The sequence below is a fragment of a genome, unplaced genomic scaffold (genome assembly GCF_019419815.1).
Source record: "Pyrus x bretschneideri cultivar Hongxiangsu unplaced genomic scaffold, Pyrus_bretschneideri_v1 Contig11, whole genome shotgun sequence".
Classification (NCBI taxonomy): Eukaryota; Viridiplantae; Streptophyta; class Magnoliopsida; order Rosales; family Rosaceae; genus Pyrus; species Pyrus x bretschneideri.
Window position 1 is genome coordinate 7210044 of NW_025999402.1, and position 26634 is coordinate 7236677.

The 26634-nt window shown below is 37.3% G+C and overlaps 1 protein-coding gene, 2 non-coding genes and 2 pseudogenes across 3 annotated transcripts; 2 read left to right on the top strand and 3 right to left on the bottom strand.

The window, feature by feature from the left end:
* Window positions 1-391: 391 nt before the first annotated feature.
* TRNAA-CGC lies at window positions 392-464 on the bottom strand. Its single transcript has one exon. It is a non-coding gene; the product is annotated as a tRNA-Ala (tRNA).
* A 1508-nt stretch (window positions 465-1972) lies between these two features.
* TRNAS-UGA lies at window positions 1973-2054 on the top strand. The gene has a single exon. It is a non-coding gene; the product is annotated as a tRNA-Ser (tRNA).
* A 5004-nt stretch (window positions 2055-7058) lies between these two features.
* LOC103928335 (protein FANTASTIC FOUR 3-like) lies at window positions 7059-8637 on the bottom strand. The gene has a single exon (XM_009337368.3). The coding sequence runs from the start codon at window positions 8572-8574 to the stop codon at window positions 7498-7500; it is 1077 nt and encodes a 358-aa protein (XP_009335643.2). The 5' UTR covers window positions 8575-8637; the 3' UTR covers window positions 7059-7497.
* Window positions 8638-19515: 10878 nt separating this feature from the next.
* Window positions 19516-20310, top strand: LOC103928361 (annotated as a pseudogene).
* Window positions 20311-22886: 2576 nt separating this feature from the next.
* LOC108865635 lies at window positions 22887-25696 on the bottom strand (annotated as a pseudogene).
* Window positions 25697-26634: the final 938 nt, after the last annotated feature.

Here is a 26634-nt window from a genome sequence, read left to right on the forward strand (position 1 = left end):
ATTAGAAGGAGAATGACATACATATATCTATTCAAATATTAAGATAACAACCTAACATATCGAAAATATTAAACAATCTCTGATGTCGGATAAATTTTAAGATGTGAGTGGATCTACTATTAACACCTCACATTTTTTTTATTTGGCACGTAGGAGGGCATAACGTGAGATTTACATTTGACCTAAAAACACACTTGGGGATCACAAAATTATTTGTTCATTTCAAGGAAAAGAAATGTTTATCTTGTGAATTATGGTGACCCACTTCTCCGGGTCGCGACTTACGTTTGGGTTCGCCCACTTGTTGAAATGAAGTTCGGGTCCAGATCCAACACAATACCCAGCCCAGATCCGACGGCGACGAATAAAAGAAGGAAATGGAAAAAAGGGATGGAGACGCGGGGAATCGAACCCCGTGCCTCTCGCATGCGAAGCGAGCGCTCTACCATATGAGCTACGTCCCCATTGTTGTACCTGGGATTAATTAAAATTATTCTAGTTATTCTATTATATATAAGCGCTTCCAAAGAAACTGAATTTGGTTTACTCCAGCTCCAGTGATGAAATGTGATTAATAATAATCATGTTCTAAAAATCCCTACCTAGGCTATCCGTCGTCCCGATTTATCATGAAACATTTGAAAATTAAGAAATTGTGCCTAGACCTGCTTAGGCGCCTGTCTAGATTGCCTAGACGCCTGTCTAGATTGTCTAGGCACCTGCCTAGCCCGCCCAAGCCCGCTTAGTCACTTGCCTAGGTCGTAACTCACTTAGAAAGAAAATAGATAACTTTCATTTTGCATGTTATTTTTTTTAATAAATTGTAAGAGACTTGTTTAATACTTAGATGAAACACACATTAAATGCTTGTTCCCCATTTTTTCATTATGTTTCAATACTTTATAATGTATATGTCATTCTATTTTGCAGTTTATGATGTATTACATATTTTTTAAGTATAAGCAGACACTTATTTATACAATATATAATAAATTTACTTAAATTCATCTAGACCGCCTAGGCGCCTAGGCGCTAGGCCTCAGCCAGCTGCCCAACTAGTGCTTAGCGTCATTTAGAACCTAGATATTAATTTGTTGTTAATTATTGTTTACCCAACCACTTCCACACAACATTACTGAATTGACATTCTTTATGGCGGTGTTATGATTATATGGTATAAAGATGATAAGGTTACATCACAAAACTAATTTGCAATATGATAAATAGATCAACTACTTATAAGGACATGCAGTATAGATAAAAAAAACAGGAAGTGACATGGAACACGCATGACTGTTGGGTTTCACAAGTGAGATAACCTGCTCTGATACTGTAAAAATATGACAACTTGAATTGATCTGATTCAATGTATATGATAAATATATATTTGAGCTAACGGTCAATACTTCTGTGTTTTTCATCCACAAACTCAATAAATTTAATCTTGGTCATTGATCTTGTTGTCGCTTAAAAGTTATCTATTGGGTGAGTAGTAAGCATTATTTAAAAGGAAATGATAATTTGATTTTCATTAACCAAAGAAAATGATTTATACACAAAGCTAAAACATAATTAAGCTGTAAATAATCAAATAATTAAGCAAACTAATTACAACAACCTTGACTAAAAAAAATTATTGACTTTATACATCTCTAATATAGTTAAGCTCTAACTGGCTTGGCTCTAGATAACTCCAATTGAGTTGAGTCATGAGTTATGTTTTTACTATCCGATATTGACTTTCTTTTTGATAAAGTTATGATTTATCCATAAAATTACTAATAGTTTATTAGAAGAAAAGTCGACCAGAATAAAAATGGAGCAATTGACCCAGAAGAGAAAAGAAGAGAAGAGCAAGACATGAAGTAGGGAAACTACTAAAATGACAAAATTAAGAAATGGAATATGTTTAATAATATGAGATTTTTAATTTTACATAATATAAATAAAGAATGGTAGAAAAGAAACAAACGTCGATATGTCCGAGTGGTTAAGGAGACAGACTTGAAATCTGTTGGGCTTCGCCCGCGCAGGTTCGAACCCTGCTGTCGACGAAATTATATTTTTCCACTTGGGCACCTTGAACTTTTTATTTCATTTTGTTTTTAATATGAATAATACATCAATGTAAACTACAGTATAAAAAAGGTTTATCTTGTCAGTTGTGACATCTGAATAAGAAAACTTGGCGATCAATTGAGAGTTAATTTGTATAAGGTCACAAAATAATTTCGCTAACAGCGCTCTATTGTAGTGATGAAAATCAATTACGTATATGTATTTTGGTGCGAATTTGATCCCTACCAATTTTTTTTCCCTTAACAACTAACAATTTAACCTTTTTGTGTTTTAGGGAGTATCAACACTAGAGATGAAAATTGTTTCTTCACCTTAGTTGAAGAGGAGATAATTATTGTTTGGACCCGATTTTACACTATCGACCCGAGCAATCGAGGCCGTTGAATGAGCAAAATTTTAGACCATTGAAGGACAAAATGGTTGAAATAATATTGTGATTTTAATCATGATATTATCTCTTAGTAATATATTAAATTATTTAAACCTAATATTTGTCTAAATCCCAATTAATTTGGATGATGGTGACTATTGGGATATGCACGGTGTCAGATAATGAAGCAAGCAGTTCAGTTCAAATTGATTTGGATGTCTGGCAGTGGACGTGTAGATTGAAATAGCTTGGAGTGGAGATCAGCATTTGGGATTTGATGATCTTAAAATCATGGTCTTGGATAATGATGAGATAAGGAACCTAGGTAGACTAAGCCTTTTTGCATGGTGATGGATGTTATCAGACGGGTTTAAAGGCTAGTGATGGAGTTTTTGATGATAAAAGCCTAGGTGGGCTAGGTTTCTTATGAGATGTGATAAACCTAACTTTTATTAGGTTTGAAAAGTCAAAGGAAAAATCTCACGGATCAAATTAAATGATATGCTTTAGTTTCTAATGCAGATCAATTTCAGTTCCGCGAATTAGAGTTGTAGTTGGACTCTACAAAATTATCTAGCTGTGCCCAGTAGAAGATATGAATGCTATAAATACAGAGGCAGTGGCAACGAGAAGAAGACCTCCAATTCAACACACAATTGCCATGCGCAAACCTCTCAAATATCTTGAGATTTTTTATTTTCTTTTTCCACCGACACATCTTCAGTTTGGATAAACAACACTGTTGCCGTAGAATCAACCGACCGAGGAGCACCTTCAGTTTGGATAAACAGCACTATGTCGAGGCTGACTGGTTACCTATCCAAGTCTCAGTCGAGAAGGGTTTCCGAATCCTTATGCATAGAGGTCATCTTATTAGCCTTCTCGGTAAAGTAAGGTGTTACGAGTTACGACATTCAGCACATTGAACACCGAGTGATTTTATGATTGGATGCTCACAAGTGAGTTCAGAGTTCGGCATTCTGACGGCCGAACCACATTTACCATCAAGACATACATCACCTTTGAGTACTTGTGTCTATATAGTCTGGTGTCAATTCGACGTGCTTATACTTTCACGAATATAATCACTGTGACCGAATTCAGCGCCGACGATTCGTGAACTTCGCAGAACTAGCAGCCTTGTCTTCAGGCTTAAGAATCCAAAGCCCGAGCCTTGTTCCTTCCTCGGCCGCAATCGCAAGATCAAGAAGTCAGCAACACTCTCAACGCAACATCAACAAATTGTACTCTTCGGCTAGGCTCAACTGACGAGTTGGCACACCCCGTATCAACCAAAGGATGTAGTGAGCTCATTAGTTACTCGGTCTGCGCACCACGTAGGCTTTGTAATTTTTAGGATCAACAATTATTAATGATGATCAAAATAAAAAAGGGTGTGCAAACAACTAAAAAAATGTGTGAAAATCAATTCTCATGTATATCTTGTTGGATTTATCCAATATAAGTCAACCTTTAAGTGGTCTACTACATGTAATAGGAATGTAATATTGGAGAATAATGTTGATTGTGATTTGATCTCCTAAAGATATTAATCCTATATAAGGTGTCTTATATTGGAAATAGGACTGATGAAATCCTTAATTGAATATGATTATGATACTTGACTTGGAGGCTAATAAAGTAAGTTTAGGTTTCCTTTATGGATGGAAACCCTAGCTTTTAGCCTATATATATAAACACCGGTCCCTATAAGCCCTAGAACATAAAACATAATGCGTCCCATAGAGTAGTTGTATCCGGCTAGATGTTTAGAAGATCTTGGTGTTGCCGTGAGCTACTTCTTTTGTGTTCGACTTCCATGGTTGCCGTTGGAATCAGGTCAATCACTCCCTTGTTTGTGTTCTAATTGTATAACCTTATAAGACTAACATATCCTAGTCCTTGCTGGCTTATATATAAGTTATATATGTACAGAGCTGCCCAATAATTGTGGTTTGTGGGTGGAACAACACATATGAAAATGTAGCTTTCAACCATACACACATTGTCAAATAAGAAAGATATATGCGTCAAACTCTAATAAGATATTTGTTTTGTATTTATGCATTAATGAATATGAGTTAAACCATGCAAAAGTATTAAAGATCGATGATTATTATAGTATTACAACTTACTTAATTTGTGATTTATTATTGTTAGGAATCATTAATAAGCATGTGTAAAATGTGCGGTTAGTACGTGTGCATGAGTGTGTTAATTTGTTTTTCATACTATAGCTTATGTTTGAAGCCTTGAACACATAACGAAAGCTTAAAGCTAGTTTAAAGCATGTTACAACATAAATGAAATCTATTCCATAACCAGTTAAATATGCTGTAACAAATTAAGAACGGTAATAAATTAGATAACTAATAACTTAAATTGTAAATGTATTGTTCGTTTGATAACCATTTTGATTTTGATTTAATCTTTGCGTTAGGGATAGAGAGATACGTTGGAGAAATAAGAGATATAAAATAGTGAAGAAAATATAGTTCAAGAGATGCAGAAGAAATACACAAATAAATCATGGAAACTAAAAATCAAAAGTCTCTATAAGTTATTTTTACTTTCGAAATTTTACTTCTACTCTTTCATCTTTGTTTCTCTCTCTTCGTCTCACCTCTTTCTCCAATGTAATTTCTTAATATTTTAAAAACAAAAAATAAAAAACAAAATCCGCAAATAAAATGATCATCCAACGAACATACATATTTCAACAATTAGATACACACACACACACACACACACGTGTCTTAGGGTGCTGTGATCATACTGTAGCTGGCAATGACTTTTTTGGTTGGTCGAAGTCTTCCCTAATGGTAGCACTCAACAACATACACCCCAGAAAACCCTAACCCTTTTAATTTCGTCCCTTTATTTTTTTTTCGTCTTTAATCTGTACGTCACCTCGCAACAAGTCCCTCTCAATCCAGTTTTCTAGTTGACTTGTGATGATAAGAATATTATTTCAAGCTCATCTTATATAGTAAGAACTATGAATTCAAACTACTTGTCACCCCAATTATATGGCCAACATTCTAACCTATATAAATGACTTATGCATATCTTAACTTCAACAACAATCCCATGAAGCTCATGAGACTATAAAAGTAACCATGGCGACGAAAATTTCGCATCTTATAATGACTGATAACGGAATAATAGTTTGTTGGGATCGATACTGAAGGAACGACTTCAAGCTAACAAATCTCTCTATTTTGCAACGGAATAATAGTTTGTTGGGATCGATACTGAAGGAACGACTTCAAGCTAACAAATCTCTCTATTTTGCAATGGTCCAGAATATTAATTAAAAAAATATAACAAAGACAAATAATTCGCCGAATAATGTTAAACTTTCATCGGTATAGTTTTTGTCTGATAATATTGAATTTTGTTGGGAGAAATAACCTTTTCTGTCAAATACCAGGTTCACCCTGGAGAAGTTTTGCCACGAAAAAAACTCTTTTTTTGCAGTGTACGTAGCATTGTTTAGTGGGTAATTATTACTTTACCACTCTGAAGTATCGTGGTTTTTAAACTTTCATAGATAAGTTTTTTCTTGATCGGTTAGGCTTTCCGTTAGAATCTCCATTAACGCATGACGTGACGTCCACGTGGATAATGATTGAATACCAAGTGTCAATCTGACCCCACATGGATATTAAAAAATTAAAACAATAAAAAAAAATTGAGTTTAAAATGAGAATTACTCTTGTTTAGTTTAACTAGCTAGCCAATCAAAATTAACACGTATGCAACGTGTTACCAAAGTTTACACGATCGACTTGTATTAGAGTGCATGCTGCATAATAACATGCATAATATTGTAGCCTAGTTGATTCTTTTGTGTTTGTTAGGCCATCTTTAATCGAAGGTTCGTCAAAGAGCTCGTTTTAGCTTTCTGGTCCTCTAAAAAATTAATATTTTAATAAACAGTGCATAACCATATTTCTTACCATCTCCAACTGAGAGCCAAAGGGCTAAACAAATTAAATGTAATATAATTAAATATTTAAAATAAATTATGAAAGAAACATGCTAATGAAGGGAACTACAACTACACTTATATTATAATTGTCCCACATCGACTGTGAGAGATAAATGAGCAAGGAAACGTGATTATAAAATGAACACCCCAAGTTTAACCAATTTACCTTTCTAGGCCCAAAAAATCTAAACCTATAATTAAATATTTATTTGAAAATTTGGGCCCCAAAAAAAAAAAAAAATGATGTCAGCATGTGACCTGGTCGGGGGTTGGCTGGTTGGTTGATTTGAGTCAACCGGTTGGCCCTTTAACTTATTTTTTGTTCAGTGAAGCCAATGAGTTATTTGACCTGATTTTTGGTTGAAGACGATTTTCAAGTTATTTTCGGTTGGCCCTTTAACTTATTTTTTGTTCAGTGAAGCCAATGAGTTATTTGACCTGATTCTTGGTTGAAGACGATTTTCAAGTTATTTTCGATGCTCTGAATCATTCTATATGACCTTATTTTCTGCCTTCAGGGTCTACGTTTCAGAGCCATTCATCTGCAGAGCCTGCCTGCTGTCAACAGCAGAGATTCCTCACCGTCTTCACATTAAATTGGCAGAAAACTTCTGAGACACGTCAACCATGCAATTTATTTTACATTTACACTCACAATAGTACTAATGCTAATTAATCAACTTAATTAGCACGTACATAAGATAAAATACACCGATCTTGAAGCATACATGACCTAGCTTCCTAATTACTAAATTCCCTCTCTACCATTAACTTTGACAAACAATAAGAAATCTACAAAAAAAATTCATCTAAACTTCGAATGAACTAATTCAATTTTGATGTAGAGAGAAAAGTAAACTGCTTTAATCAACTTGATTAAGCTATTTTCCCACTCTACCATTAAATGATTAAGTTGGACCCTTAAACCCTAATTACTAGGAAACGGTGCCCTAATTAACTACACGTGCACACTTGCCTCCTTTTCAACGCCGACACTTGAACATCATGCCATGTTTTCCTGATTTTCTAGCCAAGTGATGAGCTCATGCTATCATCACCTGGTTGTCACGCAATGCTGGTGCTGGCTCCACATAGGCAAGTTGCCGTGATGGTTGTGGTGGTGGTGATGGACATGGTGGCGGTTCACCAGATTTTGACACCGGCGAAACCCTTCTCCTCCTACCTTCAGCTTCCACTCACCAACACTCTCCTCCTCTTTCTCCTCACTAATTATTTCCTCCTCCTCATCAATAAATTCTTCTTCTTCTTCTTCTTCTTGTACTTCTTCTATGCCTTCTAATATTGGTTCTTCCTTTTCTTGGATGTGAGGTTCGTGGCTAATAAGATTCAATCTCAACCGTCCACCTTCACGATAAGCTCTCAAAATCTCAGGTCTATAAATCTTTACCTCCGTAAGCTCCAACCTCCCATCTTTCCTCTCAGGCCTCAGATAATACCTTGGATGTCCATTTTGGTTCAATGATGAAAGCGGGGGAGGAAACTTCTTGGGCTCCACTCTCCTCTCCCCCATCCTCGTCCATTTCGGCGCTCTCTTAATCGAGTGCCTCATCATCCTCAAACATGCATCCTCCTCGATACCATCTTGATCATTCTCATCAACTTTCTCAGGAACATGGCTAATTCTTTCAAAGATCTGATGATCGTCCACCAGCCTCTCGTCCGAGCTTTCAAACCCTAGACTCTCCGTGCACGACATCAAGCCGTCCACAGCACCTCCTATGTCGTCTATGAACCCAAACCCACCTGGATCTCTCTTTGTTCCAAATTCAAACACCACCGGCGACAAAGCTGGCGGTGACGAATCTGATGACGAGGAGGAGGAGGAGGAAGGGGAGGCGGAGGAGGAGGATGATGATTTGATGGATGAAGATTCCAAAACAAGGGGTTGGCTTTTCATGCGATCGTTATCGGTTGCGGCGACCAATCCTAGTAACCCTCCTCCTCCTGATCCTGTAGAACTTAAGGGCGAAATGTAATGGTGGCATTTTAATGGGAGCTTTTCATGAGCATCAACGGAGGTGGGTTTTGTTGTTGCTGTTGTGGGGGTAGTATCTGTGGTGAGGCCAAGGATAGAGTGAGGGGTGATCTTTCTACAAAAGCTAATCATCATAATTGGATTTAATACAATTACAAAATTACTAAACTTATTATGTTTATATAGATTCAGTAGAGAAATGAATAGAAGGGTGAGGAGGAGGAGGAGAGGAGAGGAGAGTAGTAATACATAGAAGACAAAGAAGAATGGAAGAAATTGGGTTTGGTTTTGTAATTTGTAAAGGAAAAATGGGGAGGAAAGAGAGGAGTGCGAATGGTATTAATAATATAGACCTCTCGCCAAAGATAGGGCAGCCAAAATGCAGGATGAGAGAGAGAGAGAGAGAGAGAGAGGAGAGAGAGAGTAGTGGGTGGTACTAGTGGGAAGAATGGTGAAGAGAGTGCCAGCGTGACAAAAGAAAAAGGCCAAAAAAAAGAAAGAAAGGAAAAGGTCGTGTTCGAAATGAAAGAAAAATTATATGAGCTGTAGTGAAGGAGAGGAGAGAGCAAAGTATGCCGGGTCCCACGTAAGACGGGCTCAGACTTCGGTCACATCTGCCATTATCTTCCACCAGTCTGCCTAAGCAATCCTCATCACTATCTTCTCTCAACAATTACTTGTTTTTCTCTCCTTTTTTCCTTCGTTTTTTGTTATAGTTTATTTCGTTTTATACCAGTGATATTCTGCATTGTCATTGGTATCAATATTCCATTGTAAATTTTGTTTGTAAAAAGGGATCAGTTAGTGGTTTCGTCATCACAATCCATCCTTTCAAGGATTTGAAAAATTCATAGAGTTATTTCAGTTTTTCTGTAACCACTATCGTGTGATTCATCAGCTTCGAGAATATTCCACTGTATAACTGAAAATAATCAGAATAATTTACTTTATTTATTATTTAAAGATAATTTTAAAAACATTTATCTAATTTATTGACTATTTGGTCATTCTTATAACAATTATGCTAACAAGTGATCAACCATCAATTTCTTTTATTCATGACTAGCTAACTAACTTTTAAATCAAATTAATTTTTTTTAACGTAATTTTTAATAAAGAGAATGAATCATAAATATATCATTATTTTACGATAAAATGATGTTACTTTAGTAAAAAAAAAAAGAGAAGAGAAAACATTAATCTTGTATAAGTAGTCATCTAAAGTACGAGTGTGTGATTCGAAATTACATGAAGAGAATGAATGTTCATATATGAGATTCCATTTCTCAATATATGCAGCCTGTCAAAATTTCCTTTAGTATTTTGACCTCATGTCAAGTTTCAACATTGACGTGAGGGGCAGATGTGTATATATCAGATTACTGAATGTTTGCTGCCATATCTATGATTGTGCTACCTGGCACTGCCACACTTGCAGCTGGTGCTCTGTCCGACCTTCACACTGCTTTATATATTCGGTTAATTATTGATGGCAATAGATCTCTATCAAATTCATCAAATTGGCCTTGATCTTCGACGAAGAAAACATGGTTTTAATGAAAATCCAATAAAGCAGTAAGCATGCAGTTTAGTTTACATCGCAGGGTTAGCCTTATGAGATTAATCAAATTAGGGTTAGGGTTAGAGAATAGGACATAATAAAGGTCGATATTGTGGTTCTGCTCCACGTGCATGGGGTATTGGGGTGGACCTCCTGTGATTTGTTTGAACTTTGGTGACTCGATAGCATGACAAAAGCAGTACGTGGCATACAGCCCAGAAATTAAAATTGTCGAGTATAACGATCCCATAATCACGTGATATAATTCGATAAATAAAAGATGTGCTTGAAATTTTATGTACTGAAAATACATAATATTGATAAATAAATACACGCGTTGAAATAATGTGAATAGGTTTTTTTTCATAAAAGTGTCATGAGGGAGAGAAAAAGGAAGAAAGAATTAAACTTAAGATCTTTTGATGTATAGTTAAATGTTTTTTAACTGCTTAAACTAAAAGCGTTTATGGATAATTAGAGCGATACCACCTAGAAACACATCCATATGCATTCTGACTTGCGCACTGCTATTCCCACATCTGTTTTTACTATTCCTGCACTTTTGCCATTTTTCGTCATTGATCTTCTTTCAATTCATTCAATCCGACAGTCGAAAATTAAGATAAATATGTAATAAGTAAAAATAAGGGTCACCCCTTCCAACTTAAGCAGAAGCACTAACTTATGTATTTGTAAAAGGTAAGCTATTGATATTGGCATTTGGCAAGGACAATTTCCGCCGAAGGGGACATTGGTGCGACATGAAAATCTTAAAAGGTATGCAAATATCCCAAATATCCCAAATATCTAGATATAAGGTACTAAATCGAAAAAAAAAATATCCTAGTATTTTGACAGGGACTTTTCCTTTAAAAAATAAGTTTCAAAGAAAGAGCAACGAGATAAATTGTACTTTTTCTGTGAGTCTACGTTATAAGTTGCTTTTTCTATGAGCTATAAGCGACCACATAGTGATTGTGACTCACGTTTTAATTAGGAAGTAAAAAAGAATTGGTTAATTATCTGAGATATAGATATCTTATAGACCACTAGAAATTGTGCCCATGTTTTGTTGTTGGCGTTGAATGTATTAACCGCATCAGACATGAATAGTTTTCATACAAAACAACAAAAAAGATGTTGTAGCACCTAAAAATCAATGAATAATTGGGACATCTTACTCATATGTGAGCCTCAATCTCTATTTCAAATCCCTATTGAACAAAAGTCATATTTCTTCTTCAAATTGAATCGACATCATTGATCAAGCAATTAAACATTCATACTGACAAATAATTGACCCAAGAGTTGAGCAGATATATAGAGATTGGCAAAAGGGGAAGCAATTAAACCATATAATTTAACAAAAGTAAAGGTCACCTCAACTCTTCGAATTAAACTATATATCTAATTTACCAGAAAATTTTGTAAAATTGACAGTTTACCTGATATAAGCACTTAATTTTCCTATTTAAAATAGTTTACCCATTCTTGATAAGTAAAATATAGCTTAAGCTTAATTTATTAACAGCTTAATACAGTTCAAAAGTACTTTCTATTGTGGCGAGAATGATAAGCTAATAGCCAACCCACCTTTACTTTTTACTTTTTCCAGATGCATATGTACAGTTTACCTACACCCTTATACCATGTGTCTTGAGCTGTTATCTATCCTCCACTTGCAGCATTTTCCCTCCTTTGCACGTGAACCTCGACTGCAAACGATTTCATCTGTTACCGGTTAATGGAGATGTCTTCTGCACGACTGGCCTAAAAAGAGGGAGAAAAAACAGTGTTAGGAAAACACATTATACTCAAAATCATCACACTAAAGATATTTTCAAACAAATCACAATCCATCACACAAAGTGCATCCAACTCCAAGGCAAGACTAAGCAAACACACAAAATGTATAAAAACCCAAGAAAAGTAGAAGTGTAACAATATTGTTATGCATCTGTATTTATTCACATAGATAACGAATATAAGAATTTGATGATCTTGTTACTCAAGCTCCAAGGAAAAATAAAATAAAATTCAATGGTTAAAATGAATCCTTATGCAAAATGTATTCCTCACATCTATATCATTCAAGCACAACGAAATTCAATGATTTCAAAAAAAAACATCCTGATTCACTTGAGTTCAGGACATTCAAGTACAACGTAATTGAAATATATGCAAGAGATTCCATGAAAACATAACATACAAACAAAACTTAATTGAAAGTAGAAAGAAAAACTTGGACATGAAAACCGAAGCTAACATTTGTAAGGGGTATAGTTTACTCCCATTATCATACTTTCTTTCTCTCACTGTCACAATCCCACCCACCGAATCAAAGATCCGCACAAATGGGTGACATCCTCACTCACAATGTTTCTCTTCTCTTCCTATTGTATAAACACATTGTACCATAAATTGGCTCTACATGAGAGAGGGAGTGAGGGAAGAAAGAGAGTGCAAAGAGAGAGAGAGAGCGCACAGAGTCATAAACTGAAACATCCCAAAGTTATAAAAGCAATCGTACAAAGTGAGCACCAATGATATCACACCAGTACAAAGAGCATATCACTCACTAGATAAGCTAACTTGAAATGATAGGGAAATAACCTTCACTGAGATTTTCAATCCACTGAGACAACCCAAATGAATAGAGAAAAACACAACTAATGTGACATCCCACATCGCCCAGGGGAGTGATTCTTAAATGTATATTCTCATCCCTACCTAGCACGAGGCCTTTTGGGAGCTCACTGGCTTCGGGTTCCGTAGGAACTCCGAAGTTAAGCGAGAAGGGGGCTAGAGCAATCCCATGATGGGTGACCCACTGGGAAGTTGCTCGTGAGTTCCCAAAAACAAAACCGTGAGGGCGTGGTCGGGGCCCAAAGCGGACAATATCGTGCTACGGTGGTGGAGCGGGCCCGGGATGTGGTGGGGGCCCGGGCCGGGATGTGACATTTGGTATCAGAGCCTAACCCTGATCGCGAGTGTGCCGACGAGGACGTCGGGCCCCTAAGGGGGGTGGATTGTGACATCCCACATCGCCCAGGGGAGTGATCCTTAAATGTATATTCTCATCCCTACCTAGCACGAGGCCTTTTGGGAGCTCACTGGCTTCGGGTTCTGTAGGAACTCCGAAGTTAAGCGAGAAGGGGGCTAGAGCAATCCCATGATGGGTGACCTACTAGGAAGTTGCTCGTGAGTTCCCAAAAACAAAACCGTGAGGGCGTGATCGGGGCCCAAAACGGACAATATCGTGCTACGGTGGTGGAGCGGGCCCGGGATATGGTGGGGGCCCGGGCTGGGATGTGACAACTAATAAACACGAGGACAAATAACCTGAGAAGGAGAAACAAACTTCTATGCACAAAATTTTTGTGCAAGTAAACAAACATCCAGTTGTACTGAGACTTGAATGATCCATGTTTTCTAATATAACTTAAACCCAACCATGAATTTACAAAAATTTTGGGTAGAATTATTAACATAACTCAGAAAAAAGACTCAACTTTGCAATTAAATTTCTTACGTAACTTAAACCCGACAAATTTAACTAATTAGATTCATCCACAAAATAGATTTTAACATAATCTCAAAGAGTTTCTTCTAACCAAGTAAACCATTACTCAACAAAAAACTAGTTGACAAAGCTCTTATCAAATCATAATATTGTAATGAACGGTAACTTCAAAATAATCTCAGCTATGCACTTTTCCAAAACGAAGGAAAAATCTACTTTGTAACTTAACTTAATATACGAACCCATCAATTTAGTCACCTTAAATTCATAACCAACACAGAAAACAACTCTGAATCCTCAGGTTTACACATGTATGAGCCAAAGGTCAAGTTTTTAAAAAACACTCATCCAACAACATGAAAAAGCAAATCGAAAAATTTAATTTTTGTATAGAAATAAGCCAAAGGTTCAATTTTTACAGACACGGTCATTTTATACACAATAAGCATATATAAAAACATAAAACTGTACAAATTTTCATTAACTTCTCAACCAAAACAAAGAACTTAGTGGGTGCTGATGAATGAAAGTAATTCAAATTTTTTTTTACATTTTTATTATTTTCTAAGTTTTTCACGGAGCCAAATTAAATCGACATGCTTAAAAAAATAATTGATACCTGTAAGGCTGGAGTGTTAGAAAGCAATCAGGATCCCTGTCATAAAGGGCCTAAAATGGGCGTGTAATTAGTAATTAATATGTATATATTTCCTTCCTTTCTTGTATAGTAGAATTGCAGGATCAACTGCTAGTTTATAGGGAACTCCCTGTATAAAGTTAGTAGACTAATATCAATACCATTTTTCTGGCCAATTCTATTCCTTAGTCATTTGATTAGATTTTACATGGTATCAGAGCAGGCTTCCCTTAGCTCTGCTCTGCCACGCTTCCGTCAGATTTTCTCGTGCCTATATAGCGAGCTTTTCCTATTTTCCATTTTTCTTGTTTTGTCTTGTCAATCCTAGCCATGGATAGCGACCAAAGCTTGGATGGAGGCAGACCAAAAACCTCTAATCCATTTTTTATTCACATCCTTGTTTCCAATGGAGAAGATTATGCAACCTGGTGCAGATCACTTTTAGAGACCCAGTTTCAACAAATGTTTTCCATCATGAATAATAAAGCGACCAAGCCGTCGTCAACCGTTCCACAAGCTTATACCACATGCAATGAACCAATTCTGTCTAGATCTCCAGTGCACTATTGTCAATGGTTAATCGATAGTGGAGCAACAGACCACATCACGTCTTCCCCACACTTGCTCAACTCCACCACCAAAACCTCACTGCCACCAGTTGTATTACCTAGTGGAGAAAAGGCTCATATCTCTTCTATTGGGAATTTGTCTTTAAATTCATACATACAATTGAGAGATGTTTTGGGTGTACCTAGTTTCAAAGTTGATCTTATGTCGGTTAGCAAAATTACAAAGGGTTTGAGTTGTTCGATGACATTTTTTTCTGTATTGGTGTATTTTACAAGACTTGGCTACAAAGAAGACAATTGGTCTGGGAAAAGAGCGCGGAGGACTTTACTACCTTGTGGTGTTGGCTACTCAACAATCCTTCTCCAACAATAAACCCTCCTGTAATCTTGTCACTATTTCTTCTGATTTGTGGCACAGGCGTTTAGGTCACATTTCTTCCAATCGCTTGGAATTTCTATCCAAAACTTCATTAAAATTCCCTTATTCTCATACTACAGTATGCGATATTTTCCCTTTAGCCAAACAAACATGACTTCCATTTGGTACAAGTTCCATCTCTACTTCTAGTCATTTCTCTCTTATACACTACGACATTTGGGGACCTCATAAAACCACTTCCTTCTCTGGATCACATTATTTTTTAACTATTGTCAAAGATTTTTCTTGGTACATGGGTGTTCCTCATGGCCATAAATCTGAAACACAAGGCATTCTTAAGTCTTTTTTTTGCCTTCGTTCAAACACAATTCAATTTTAAAATACAACAAATCCGAGTGGATAACGGGGGTGAATTTTATTCTTTGCGTCATTTTTTCCAAGATAATGGGATCATTTACCAACTTCATGCGTTTACACACCCTAACAAAACAGGGTTATCGAATAGAAACATAGACATCTTCTTGAAACCACCAAGGCATTACTTTTTCAAGACAATCTTCCCTTTCGATTCTGGGGAGAGGGTGTCCTCATTGCTGCCTACATTATTAATCGACTTCCCACTTAAATCCTTGCCAAGAAAACACCATTTAAGAAACTATATCACAAACCTCTCTCTTACACCCATATGTGTGTTTTTGGGTGTCTTGCATATGCCACTTCTGTTCACCTTACTTCTAAATTTTCGCCTCGCGCCATCAAAAGTATATTTTTCGATTATCCCGCTGGACAGAAAGCTTATCGTTTATACGATTTGGACACCGGAATTTTTTTTTACTAATCGTGACGTTGTTTTCATTGAAGAAATTTTTCCCTTTCAAACCACCAATCCTGACCAACCCGTGGCCACCAATACCCATGCTCCAGGCCCAACTACAAAAGTCCATCTTTTTCATCCCGTTGTCCCAACCATATCAGATCCTATTACCCATGCTCCCTTAGCCTCATCCTCTCATTCAATTACGTCGTCTCCTTTAGCCTCACTCTCTCCTACTTTAGAATCCTCTCATACTTCAGAATCTTCTCCTTCACCAACCAATCTCATCCCTCTACCTTCAGACGATTTTCCTTTTTCTCCTATGCCACCCATTGTTGTCCCTTCTCCTACTCCATCTGAGTCCCCAACACCACCACATGCTCTTCCTCTTCGCCAATCACAACGCCAAAAACAACCTTTCGTTCTTCTCAAGACTTTGTTTATTCGCAAGTGACTCTGCCCCCAGACCCTTCGTCTTTACCGTCGCCCATTCACCATGTACTCGTTATCCTCTTTGTAATTTTGTTTCTTACCATCGTTACTCACCCAAACATTTATCATTTATTGCCAATATTAGTAGGGATATCGAACCAACCTCTTTTGCAGAAGCAAAATCACATGTTCACTGGCAACAAGCGATGAACACCGAACTTGAGGCTCTCCAATCTAATCATACATGGACCCTCACTTCCCTTCCATCGGGAAAACATCCACTTGATTGTAAGTGGGTCTATAAAATTAAGCGTCATTCAGACGGTTCCATTGAGCGTTACAAAGCTCGGCTTGTCACCAAAGGCTTCACTTAAACCGAAGGCATTGATTACCATGACACCTTCTCACCCACAACGAAAATGATCACTATGCGCTGCATTCTTGCTATTGCATTTGCTCGTAACTGGCCACTTAATCAACTCAACGTCAACAATGCATTCCTTCATGGCAACCTTCTTGAAGAAATTTACATGACACCTTATCCGAGACTTCGACGACAAAAGGAGAACCTAGTATGTCGCCTCAACAAGTCCTTGTATGGCCTCAAACAAGCCTCACATCAATGGTTTGCTAAGTTCACTAAAGCTATTCAAGTGGCTGGTTTCGTTCAGTCGAAAGCTGATTATTCTCTTTTCACTTGTAGGAGAGGTAAATCATTTACTGCTTTATTGATTTATGTCGATGATATATTGATTACTGGCAATGATGAAAATGCAATTAGTTCCCTCAAAAAATTTCTTCATTCCAGGTTTCGTATTAAGGATCTTGGTGATCTCAAATATTTCTTGGGCATTGAAGTTTCTCGTTCGAAGAAAAACATTTATATTTCTCAGCGAAAATATGCTCTTGATATTATTAAAGATGGAGGTATATTAGGTGCCCGACCTATTTCATTCCTAATGGAGCAGGGAACCAAGTTGTCTGATACAGGTGAATTGCTAAAGGACCTATCTCAGTTTAGACGGTTGGTAGGTCGTTTGATTTACCTTCCCATCACACGGCTTGATATCACATATGCCATACATGTCCTCAGTTGATTTATGCATGAGCCTCGTCGACCACATATGAAGAATGCCCTTCGCATACTCAGATACCTCAAAAGTGCTTCTGACCGAGGCCTTTTATTTCCAGCCGATAATACATTGAAGTTGAGTGTTTTTTGTGACTTTGACTGGGCGGGTTGTCCCATCACTCGAAGGTCTACTGGATATTGTGTATTTCTTGGAAATTCCTTGATTTCATGGAGAACGAAGAGACCAAAAAACTGTCTCACTCTTTTCGGCAGAAGCTGAATATAGGGCGATGACAGGAGCATGATGCGAGCTCACCTGGCTGTGGAGTTTGTTGCTTGACCTGCAGTTACCACATCTGGAAACCTCATTACTTCATTGTGACAATAAAGCTGCACTACACATAGCTGCGAATCCGATCTTTCATGAGTGAACGTGACACATTGCAATAGATTGTCATTTCATTAGAGACAAAATAAAAGATGGATCGATCACTACCAAGTATGTCACCTCCTTGCAGCAACTAGCAGAAGTTTTCACGAAGCCTTTGGGTAAGGACTCATTTTCAGTCATGATTCGCAAGTTGGGAGTTCTTGACATCCACTCTCAAACTTGAGGGGGAGTGTTAGAAAGCAATCAGGATCCCTATCATAAAGGGCCTAGAACAGGCGTGTAATTAGTAATTAATATGTATATATTTCCTTCCTTTCTTGTATAGTAGAATTGCAGGATCATTTGCTTGTTTATAGGGAACTCTCTATATAAAGTTAGTAGACTAATATCAATACCATTATTCTAGCCAATTCTATTCCTCGGTCATTTGATTAGATTTTTCATGGAGATTGCTTTCAAGACCTTTTTCTTTTTTCTGTCGTTATATAAATCCAATTTCACTACCACCTTCTGTAGAAAGAAAACAATTTTCAATTAACAAATTGTTTTGGGAGAGAATATGGAAATTCCCTCGCGGTGTAGTTCGAGCGATTTACTCGGTTTTTAATTTTTTAAATGCCCAACCCTAGTATATATACTGGTTCAGTCTAATAACAAACAGTCTATAACAAATATGTCAGATATTCAAAGATACGGATCATTGGTACACTCCTAACAACACTAATATTGTCATAATTTAACCAATATTGCTAAGTATTGGGTTTTATCACAAAATCCCTCGATTTTATTAGGAGTGGAACAATACACATGTATTGCCAAAGTGTGCAATGGGTTAGCCCATTTAAGGTAGTCTAGGCTCGTTATAGCTCGATCAATTAGAAAGAGGGTCTAGCCGACCTGATCACCGTTGATCTTATATACCATTCTCACATATTCTCATAGGGTAATGCTAGGGAGACTAATTTTGTAGATTAAATTTGTAAATTAAATGATTTGTCATCAATAGAAATAAGCACGTTTATCAACGATTAAAATCCAATCATCAATTTTCATATTATTTAGTTTACAAAACTTTATATGCAATTTAATCTCCCTAGCATTACCCATTCTCATATGGCTCTACAACTTAAACCTACATGAGATAATATAAGCAAGCACATGCTAGAATTATATAATAACATAATGGTAAGGCTTCAATAACCAAGATGGCCTAATTTGATCAGTAATGAATACTCAAAAGTGGTGGTGGAAGTTCCTAAATAGAGAGTTCCATTGGAGATGCTTAGTTGCAATTTGTTCACCACCCTCAAATGGTGGTAATACTCAACACCTTATTTAACATGTTGAATAAGTTTAAATTTTTAAATTTGTATACATCCAGTATATAGACCATTAGTTAGTAAACCATTAGTCAATAATTTTCATCAGATAATTAGTATACTTATTAATCCATTTATTTTAGTAGTTGAAAAACAATGAACTCGATACATTTCTTGCATTGAAATCAATAACGCATTGAAAGCAATTCATTCATTTATCTGGGAAATCCAATGAGTCAGTCGTTCACACTCTCCTACCCTTCCACCTTCATCTAATTGAATTCACATGAAAATAAACCTATCTGTCAAATCCTATATAAACACAATCTCTTCTATGCGTTTTCCACGAAATTTTCAGTTGCTAAGAAAAGAAGAGGAAAATAACTTAACTAGAATCAATGGCTTCTTTAACCTCTTCCCTCACTTTCGTTCCCTCTGTGAAACTTGCAAACCCTAAGCTGGGCTCCTGTGCTCATCATTCACCTACCAATTATTCTAAGTCATTGAAGCTTCAAAACCCACTTGATATAAAACTCTGCACTTCCTACTCACATTTGAACGACTTCTCTGTGCCAAAAACATTCTCGTTCACTTGCAAAAGCCAAGCGAGCCCATCAGCCGACACTAATCAAAGACCTGCCTCCGAAGTTCCACTAGTCTTCATGTGTACGAGCTCAATGAGCTAGACCGTGGCAGCCCGGCCTACCTAAGATTGAGCGGGAAAGAAGTTCACAGCCTTGGCGATGTTGTCTCTTTCACGAATAAATTGTACACCGGGGACTTGCAAAAACGCATTGGAATCACAACGGGGATAACCCTATTGATCCAACACTATCCGGAGAAGATCAATAGTGGAGATGGATACGAGGGTATCTACAGCTTCAACTTTGGAGACTATGGTCACATTTCTGTGCAGGGAGCTTATTTAACTTATGAGGATTCGTATTTGGCAATGACAGGAGGGTCTGGAATTTTCGAAGGTGTGTATGGTCAAGTGAAGTTGCAGCAGCTTGTGTACCCTTTTAAAATTTTCTACACATTCTATCTCAAGGGTATAAAGAATTTACCTGAAGAGCTTCTTGGGAAGCATGTGGAGCCTAACCCTGATGTGGAGGGCAGTCCAGCTGCTAAGGCTCTTGAGCCTCATGCCACCATTGCTGGTTTTACTAATTGAATGATTATGTTTACTATTTTATTTTTGTTTTGTTTTGGAGATGATGCTTTGGCTAGGTTGTTACTAGCTATGCTGAAATGGAATGTTACCTTTTCTTGAAGATTTCTTGTACTTTTGATTTTTGTCTCGACTACCAACCGCTTGAATCTATATTGTTCATGTAACAATAAACATAGTCACTGTTGTTTCCTTATGTTTGGACGAATTTCATCGAATTTAACTAAACAAATCACAAGATAAGAAAGAGAAACTTGTAAAATATTATATGCAATTCATTGTGAAAATTAATTTTAATGAATCCTTGGAAAATCCTAGGTGAAAGAATTTGTACTTAATTTGTAGTAATTTAGACCATCAGTGGGTTTTGGGTCGGATGACTGCTTTGGCGCTCCACTTCGTCATTAACAAGATACTTTATTATCTAGGCAAAGATGCCAAATTGATACATAGAAGACCTACACTAAAGCAAGCAGCCAAAATAGGCAAACAGATCGAGTAGTGCAAGGAGGTATATGATTCCACAACACCGCATCTAATGCTAAAAGCATCACTCCTCACACTACCAGATTAGGACCTAAGAGGGGGTAAGGAAGACCATCATTACATAGAAAGTTGGTTTGAGATGCTATCTTTGTCATTTTATGTTCACTTTGACAAGTCAGTTTGAGATGCTATTAATGAGTAAACATTAAAGAAAGTTGAGGTTTCACCATAAAATTAATCGACAATATAGGAAATTGCCCAACTTACTTATAAACTCATGCAAGGTCCCTAATTCCATTAATGTGAAATTCATTATCAAAATCTCATGTAAGACAACCTGCTCTGATACCATAGGTGACGTGGAGCACGTGTGGCCGTTTGGCTTCACACGTGAGACAATCTGCTCTGAAACCATGAAGAAAGTTGAGGTTCCACCATAAAACCCATACAAGATCCCTCATTCCATTAAAGTGGAGCTCGACAAAATCCCAGCTCTGAGTGGCAAATTCATTGTCCGTTCACTTATTCCTACTTCAGGAAAGAAGCAGCTTTGGACATCGGAGTTGCTAAGAGCAAAGACCAAGAACCCAAATAGTGACAAAAGGGCGTGAACAAAATCTATGAACTTTATTTTGTACTTCTTCAAGTCCCTATCCATGTCCTCGGCGTTACTGCAGTTGAAAATGTACATGCCTTTGAACGTAGAGATTCCATAGTAGATTTTTCGGTCGTTGTCCATGAAGCTATCAGTAAACGAAGATAAGAAACATGGGAGAGCACAAAATGTAATGAGACATGTTGTGAGGTACTTATTGAAAAGTTGGCAAGAACCATTGTTGGAGAAAGTAGGGTTGAGGGTGTGAAATGCTAGCACTGTGCCAGTTGGTAAAAGGTTAGCGAGATTGACCGCACTCGCTAGGGTTTGGTGGACAGGTTAGTTCGAGCTGTGCTTGACAATCATGGGAGGGGAAGGCGGTGTGCATGGTTGCTCGGAAGAATGTTGTACCTCAGCCATGGAGAGAAAGAAGAAGGGAGTTCGGTTATATTAATTTGCTTTCTGTTGGAGCTGATAAAAGGCGATGCTTTATAGGAAATGAGGACATTGGAGTTTAGGTTGCTTACCTCAGAATAGTGATGTACGTAAATCATGTGGATTGTGTTTTGAGAGACGGATAGTTTCAGGGACACCAACAGTGGCCTAATTTCAAGGCCATAAGAAACACAATGACCTGATTTATGCAACCATTTGTTAGCCAGTTACCTAATATGACCAAAAATTTAGTTCATTGCTGGCTGTTGAAGAATGGAATTCCACATCGGAAGCTTGAAAGAATAAATTACAACTTATATTGAATGGTTTCACTTCTAACAACCCAACAAATGCATAGTTATGCAAGTGGTTAATTTGAAATAATATCAATGTGATTAGCAGTGACTGCTGACCCAACCTCGAAATCTTGGCAATTGTTAGTTACTTATCTTTCAAGAGTTGTGCACTATGCATTAAACTCAATTAGTGATGATTTTGTAGGTCATTTCTCTCTAACTTGAAGTAACGAAAAACATTTATGTTCCACTTCCATTTAGCTTAATGAACAATTCAACATAAATCCAACTAGGTCTCCTCAATCCAACTCTTCCTCAAGTCACTTACTCCAATCTTGACTACTGATGAATACAAATTAATGCTAATCATTAGGAGTTAGAAATCCAACATCAAACATTTAAGAGATGCTTCACCATCATGTGATACATGCAGCGTTTGATCCATAACAATGGACCAACGAACATATACTCCATTGTTCTAAGGTGCTGATCACCAACAGGTTTACAACAAAGAAAATGAAGTTGTGTGGTAATTAGTATTTTTCTCAGGATCAGAGCTGTGAGATCCCACATCATCTAGGGGAGTAGATCCTCTATGCCTTATATGTACAGTCCCAACTCCAATTAGCATGAGGCCTTTTGGGAGCTCACTGGCTTCGGATTCTATCGGAACTCTGAAGTTAAACGAGATCGCGTGAGAGCAAGTCCACGATGGGTGACCCACTAGGAAGTTCTCGTGTAAGTTCCTAGAAACAAAACCATGAAGGTGTGGTTAGGGCCCAAAGCGGACAATATCGTGCTACGGCGGAGTCGAGCCCGGGATGTGGTGGGGGCCCGGGTCGGGATGTGACAAGAGCTACAATGAAACCTTGAATTGCAAGTTTTGCTGACATTCAGAACACGCTTCATTCTGCAATGCTGCAATGTGCAATCAATCATCGATAAGACGCCATCTGAAAATGGATGACAATATCACAGTGCAGGCGCACCTTTTATCTATTTGCTGAAAACCGATTCATTGATGTTCGAATTTCTTCTCTGGTGCCAGCTTTGACAAAAATGGTTACAGCAGATAAGCTTGAAAACAAGAAGAAAGTTCCCTGAAAGAGAAAAATAAGATCAAATGTGTAAGAGTGAGTCTTACTCAAATCCAAACAGAAATAGGAACCGTTAATTTTGTGGCATTACCTGCGGAGTTCCAATCAATTAGGACGTATGAGTTGATCCAAGAACCTAACCGGGTAACCAATGTTACTAGGCTTCCGGCTGATCCCTTCATGTTTATGGGAAATATCTGAAATCAAAATTAGGCTAAATTAGTTAGAAATTCAGAGTATAACAAATACCTGCAGTGACTGAACTTGAATTTCAAATATTTCTGTCGATATTGTGGACGTCATGCTTGTTAAGTGTAACCTACCTCTGACACTATAACCCAAGGAAGTCCTCCCATTCCCAATGAGAACGATCCGGTAAATACCTGATTGTAGGTTTCAAATAGGTTGAGCAATGTATACTTCGAGTCTATTGGCATATATCAGAAAGAAAACCAAGTTTTGGGATTCAAGTTAAGTCGGACTTACCAAAACGCCTACAAGTGCCAAAATGGGAGTAATCTGCTTCCATTGTTGAAGGTTCTACACATGATAGACTTCATTCTCTCAAGAAACAATTAAAAATCGCAATAAGAAATTGAAAGAGGGGTAGATTTTGGCTCCAGAGGGAACCTGCAACACAAATGACAACCCCACGAGGAGGCAACGTAAGCATGTTCCCGCTGAAGGAACCTGTAAAAATTCCATTTCTCAGATTTCATCACTCAATTCGCATTTAATCCCATCACTTCTTAGACCAGAATTCTCGATCTTTTTAGTTCTACCAGAAGAAGAGGACTTCGTCCAGATTTGTCCATCAAAATTACTCCCAATGCCGTCGTTGACTCATTGGAATCTGCAGAAGGCCAATTACAATTACAATGAACAATCGGAAACCAAAAATGGAACTGCACTTAGACAATGTATAATTACAATGAACAATCCGAATTGTTGCTGTGTCATAAGCCCTACTCCTACCTATTGCCATTAAGAATTGTAAAAGATCGATAAAAACATAAAGGATGTCACAAAGGGGGTTGACTTAAGAACTCACAACGAGGGAACGTATCTCCTTTGAAATACGTTAAAAATCTCACTTCAGAAAGCCGCTGCAGAGTTTCTGTATAACCCTACAAGAGAAAGCAAACATACATCAGTCCTTTTTTGTCTTGACAACATAGATAGGACTACTCGAAATATACGTTGTTTCTTGTTAATAAGAAACAAAAGAGAATTGTAACTCAAAACTTACTCAGCGATTTCTTGAAGTATAGGCATTCTCCCCTCCTAAGGTGCTGAAGAGAGGCTTCACTCTTTCCTTTTACCAAATTTTGCCTAAAAATGTTCTCGCAAGTGGAGCATGCCAAAGGCTCATTAATTTTTTCATATCGTCTCAAAATAAAATGATACATCTGTTTACCAAAGGACAAACATTATTGTGAAAACCGTAAGATACAATGGAAATCATGACTCACAACAATCTAGGAGACTCTGGGACGAAAAGAAGACCTAAAATCTGTATAACATAAGGAACGGTTCCTGAAATTTAGACGAAAGAAACAGCTGTCAAATACTCCATATTATGTTTGTCCCAGTTTTTTTTTTCGGTTTCACTGCAATGTACCTTTTTGTAGTAATTATACATCACAACATAGAGGAACTGACAGCTACCAAGAGGAGCCAAAGCTCGCCAGTTCAGAAAAGCCCCGACACACCACAACATATCAACTGTCAAATCAGTGGTAAATTGTGAGCGGGAGAATAAGCAATGGGCGTCTAATAGTTTCCAAACTTTTGAGCTTTACCTGATGGACTGTTGTAAATCCTCCCCGCAGATTTTTCAATGTTATTCTGCTATGTATATAGGCACCTGTTTGTTATCGAAATATACACACTTTTAGGCGAAACTTTAATAAAAATCTTATACGAACTGCATGCAATTGAAATCCTCAAAAAAGTTACCACATAAGAAAGAATCATCATTCCACATCCGACCAACAGTCTTCCAATTTCTGCCCACCATGCAACCTTTCAGAAGAACGAAAGTTCAAAACATGAGCCAAAACCAATAATAATTTGACTCTTTCAAATATAAAGAACAAGAAAAGAGAGAAAGGATGCAAAACCTTAGAAAAAGGTATGGCAAGCCATCCCAAAATGCAGAATATCTCGGAAGACGCCATTGCCTGCTCACCAAATATTAGAACATTTCTTGAAATTTTAAAAAATGTAAAGGAAGAAACTTACTCCTCTTCTACCAAAGTAATCTGCTATTCTCCCACTCACTATTGCTCCTATCATTGCTCCGATTGTCAATATTGAACCAAAACCGAGCACTGCGAAATGGACAGCGACCATAAGATACATCCACACACATCCACCCATACATGCTCGATATATATTTGTGAAAGAGAAACTATGCAAACCTGAGCTACAGTGAGGCCCAAATCATTCATGACCCCTGACCGAGATGGTGAGGAATATCCCACCTGCAAATCAATCATACGCCATTGGACCAAACTATTAGGAAACCAATCAAACCGCTAGTACTATTCATAGAGACACCATCTTGCTTATCTTTGAAACACAACAATTGATTGACAAAAATATTTAGTAAAACAAAACACACAAAACAAAATATTTCAGATAGCCATATTCTCTGTTTCAAGATATCAACATGAAAAGAATGAAAAAAGTTTTAGATAATATAAGTCAAGCATCTGCACTAGGCCGACAGGCAATAGGTAATTGCGAAACTTACACGTTTAACCACTCCTTCGATTGTCATTATTGAACCAACAACTGTGTACTGCGGAACAAGAAGAAAGTTTACCAGATGCAGAGAAATGAAAAACCGAAGAGAATATAGCCTACTTGATATATATAAATTGATCAAAGAAGAGGCTTTGAAAACCTTAGCGAAAGCTACGGCAAGACATCCCAAAATGCAGAATATCTTGGATAACGCCATTGCCTGCTTCACCAAGAGAAACCCGAATTGAGCAAAAATTGAAGTGATTAGAACTTGATTTGGAGTGACATGTTATATCTATTGAAATGAGAAAACCTAGAATAACATTTGAACTACTACGTACATATACGGAAAGCGGTTGGCAGAGGCTTTGAAAGCCTAGTTTAATCTGACCAGAGAGAGGGCAGTGGTGATTTGAAACGCTTACCTTGTGTTTCAATTTTGAACAACTTCTGGACTACCCAACAAGGCACTTCTCTTGAAAGATGAAAAGCATCAACTGCTCTAGTTCATTGAGGCCTCTCCGTATGAATCAAATCATCACTTTCAAGATTCCAACTCAGTCGAAACATCATTTAACAATGCCGGAGGGTCTTCACGTCAGTGAACTAATCAAAAGAATATGTGTGGTGAGTACAGAAGAACAGAAAAGCGAGAGAAGGGAGATGA

Coding starts and splice junctions, on each gene's coding strand:
- LOC103928335 (XM_009337368.3), bottom strand. CDS start 8,574: ATGATGATTAGCTTTTGTAGAAAGATCACCCCTCACTCTATCCTTGGC.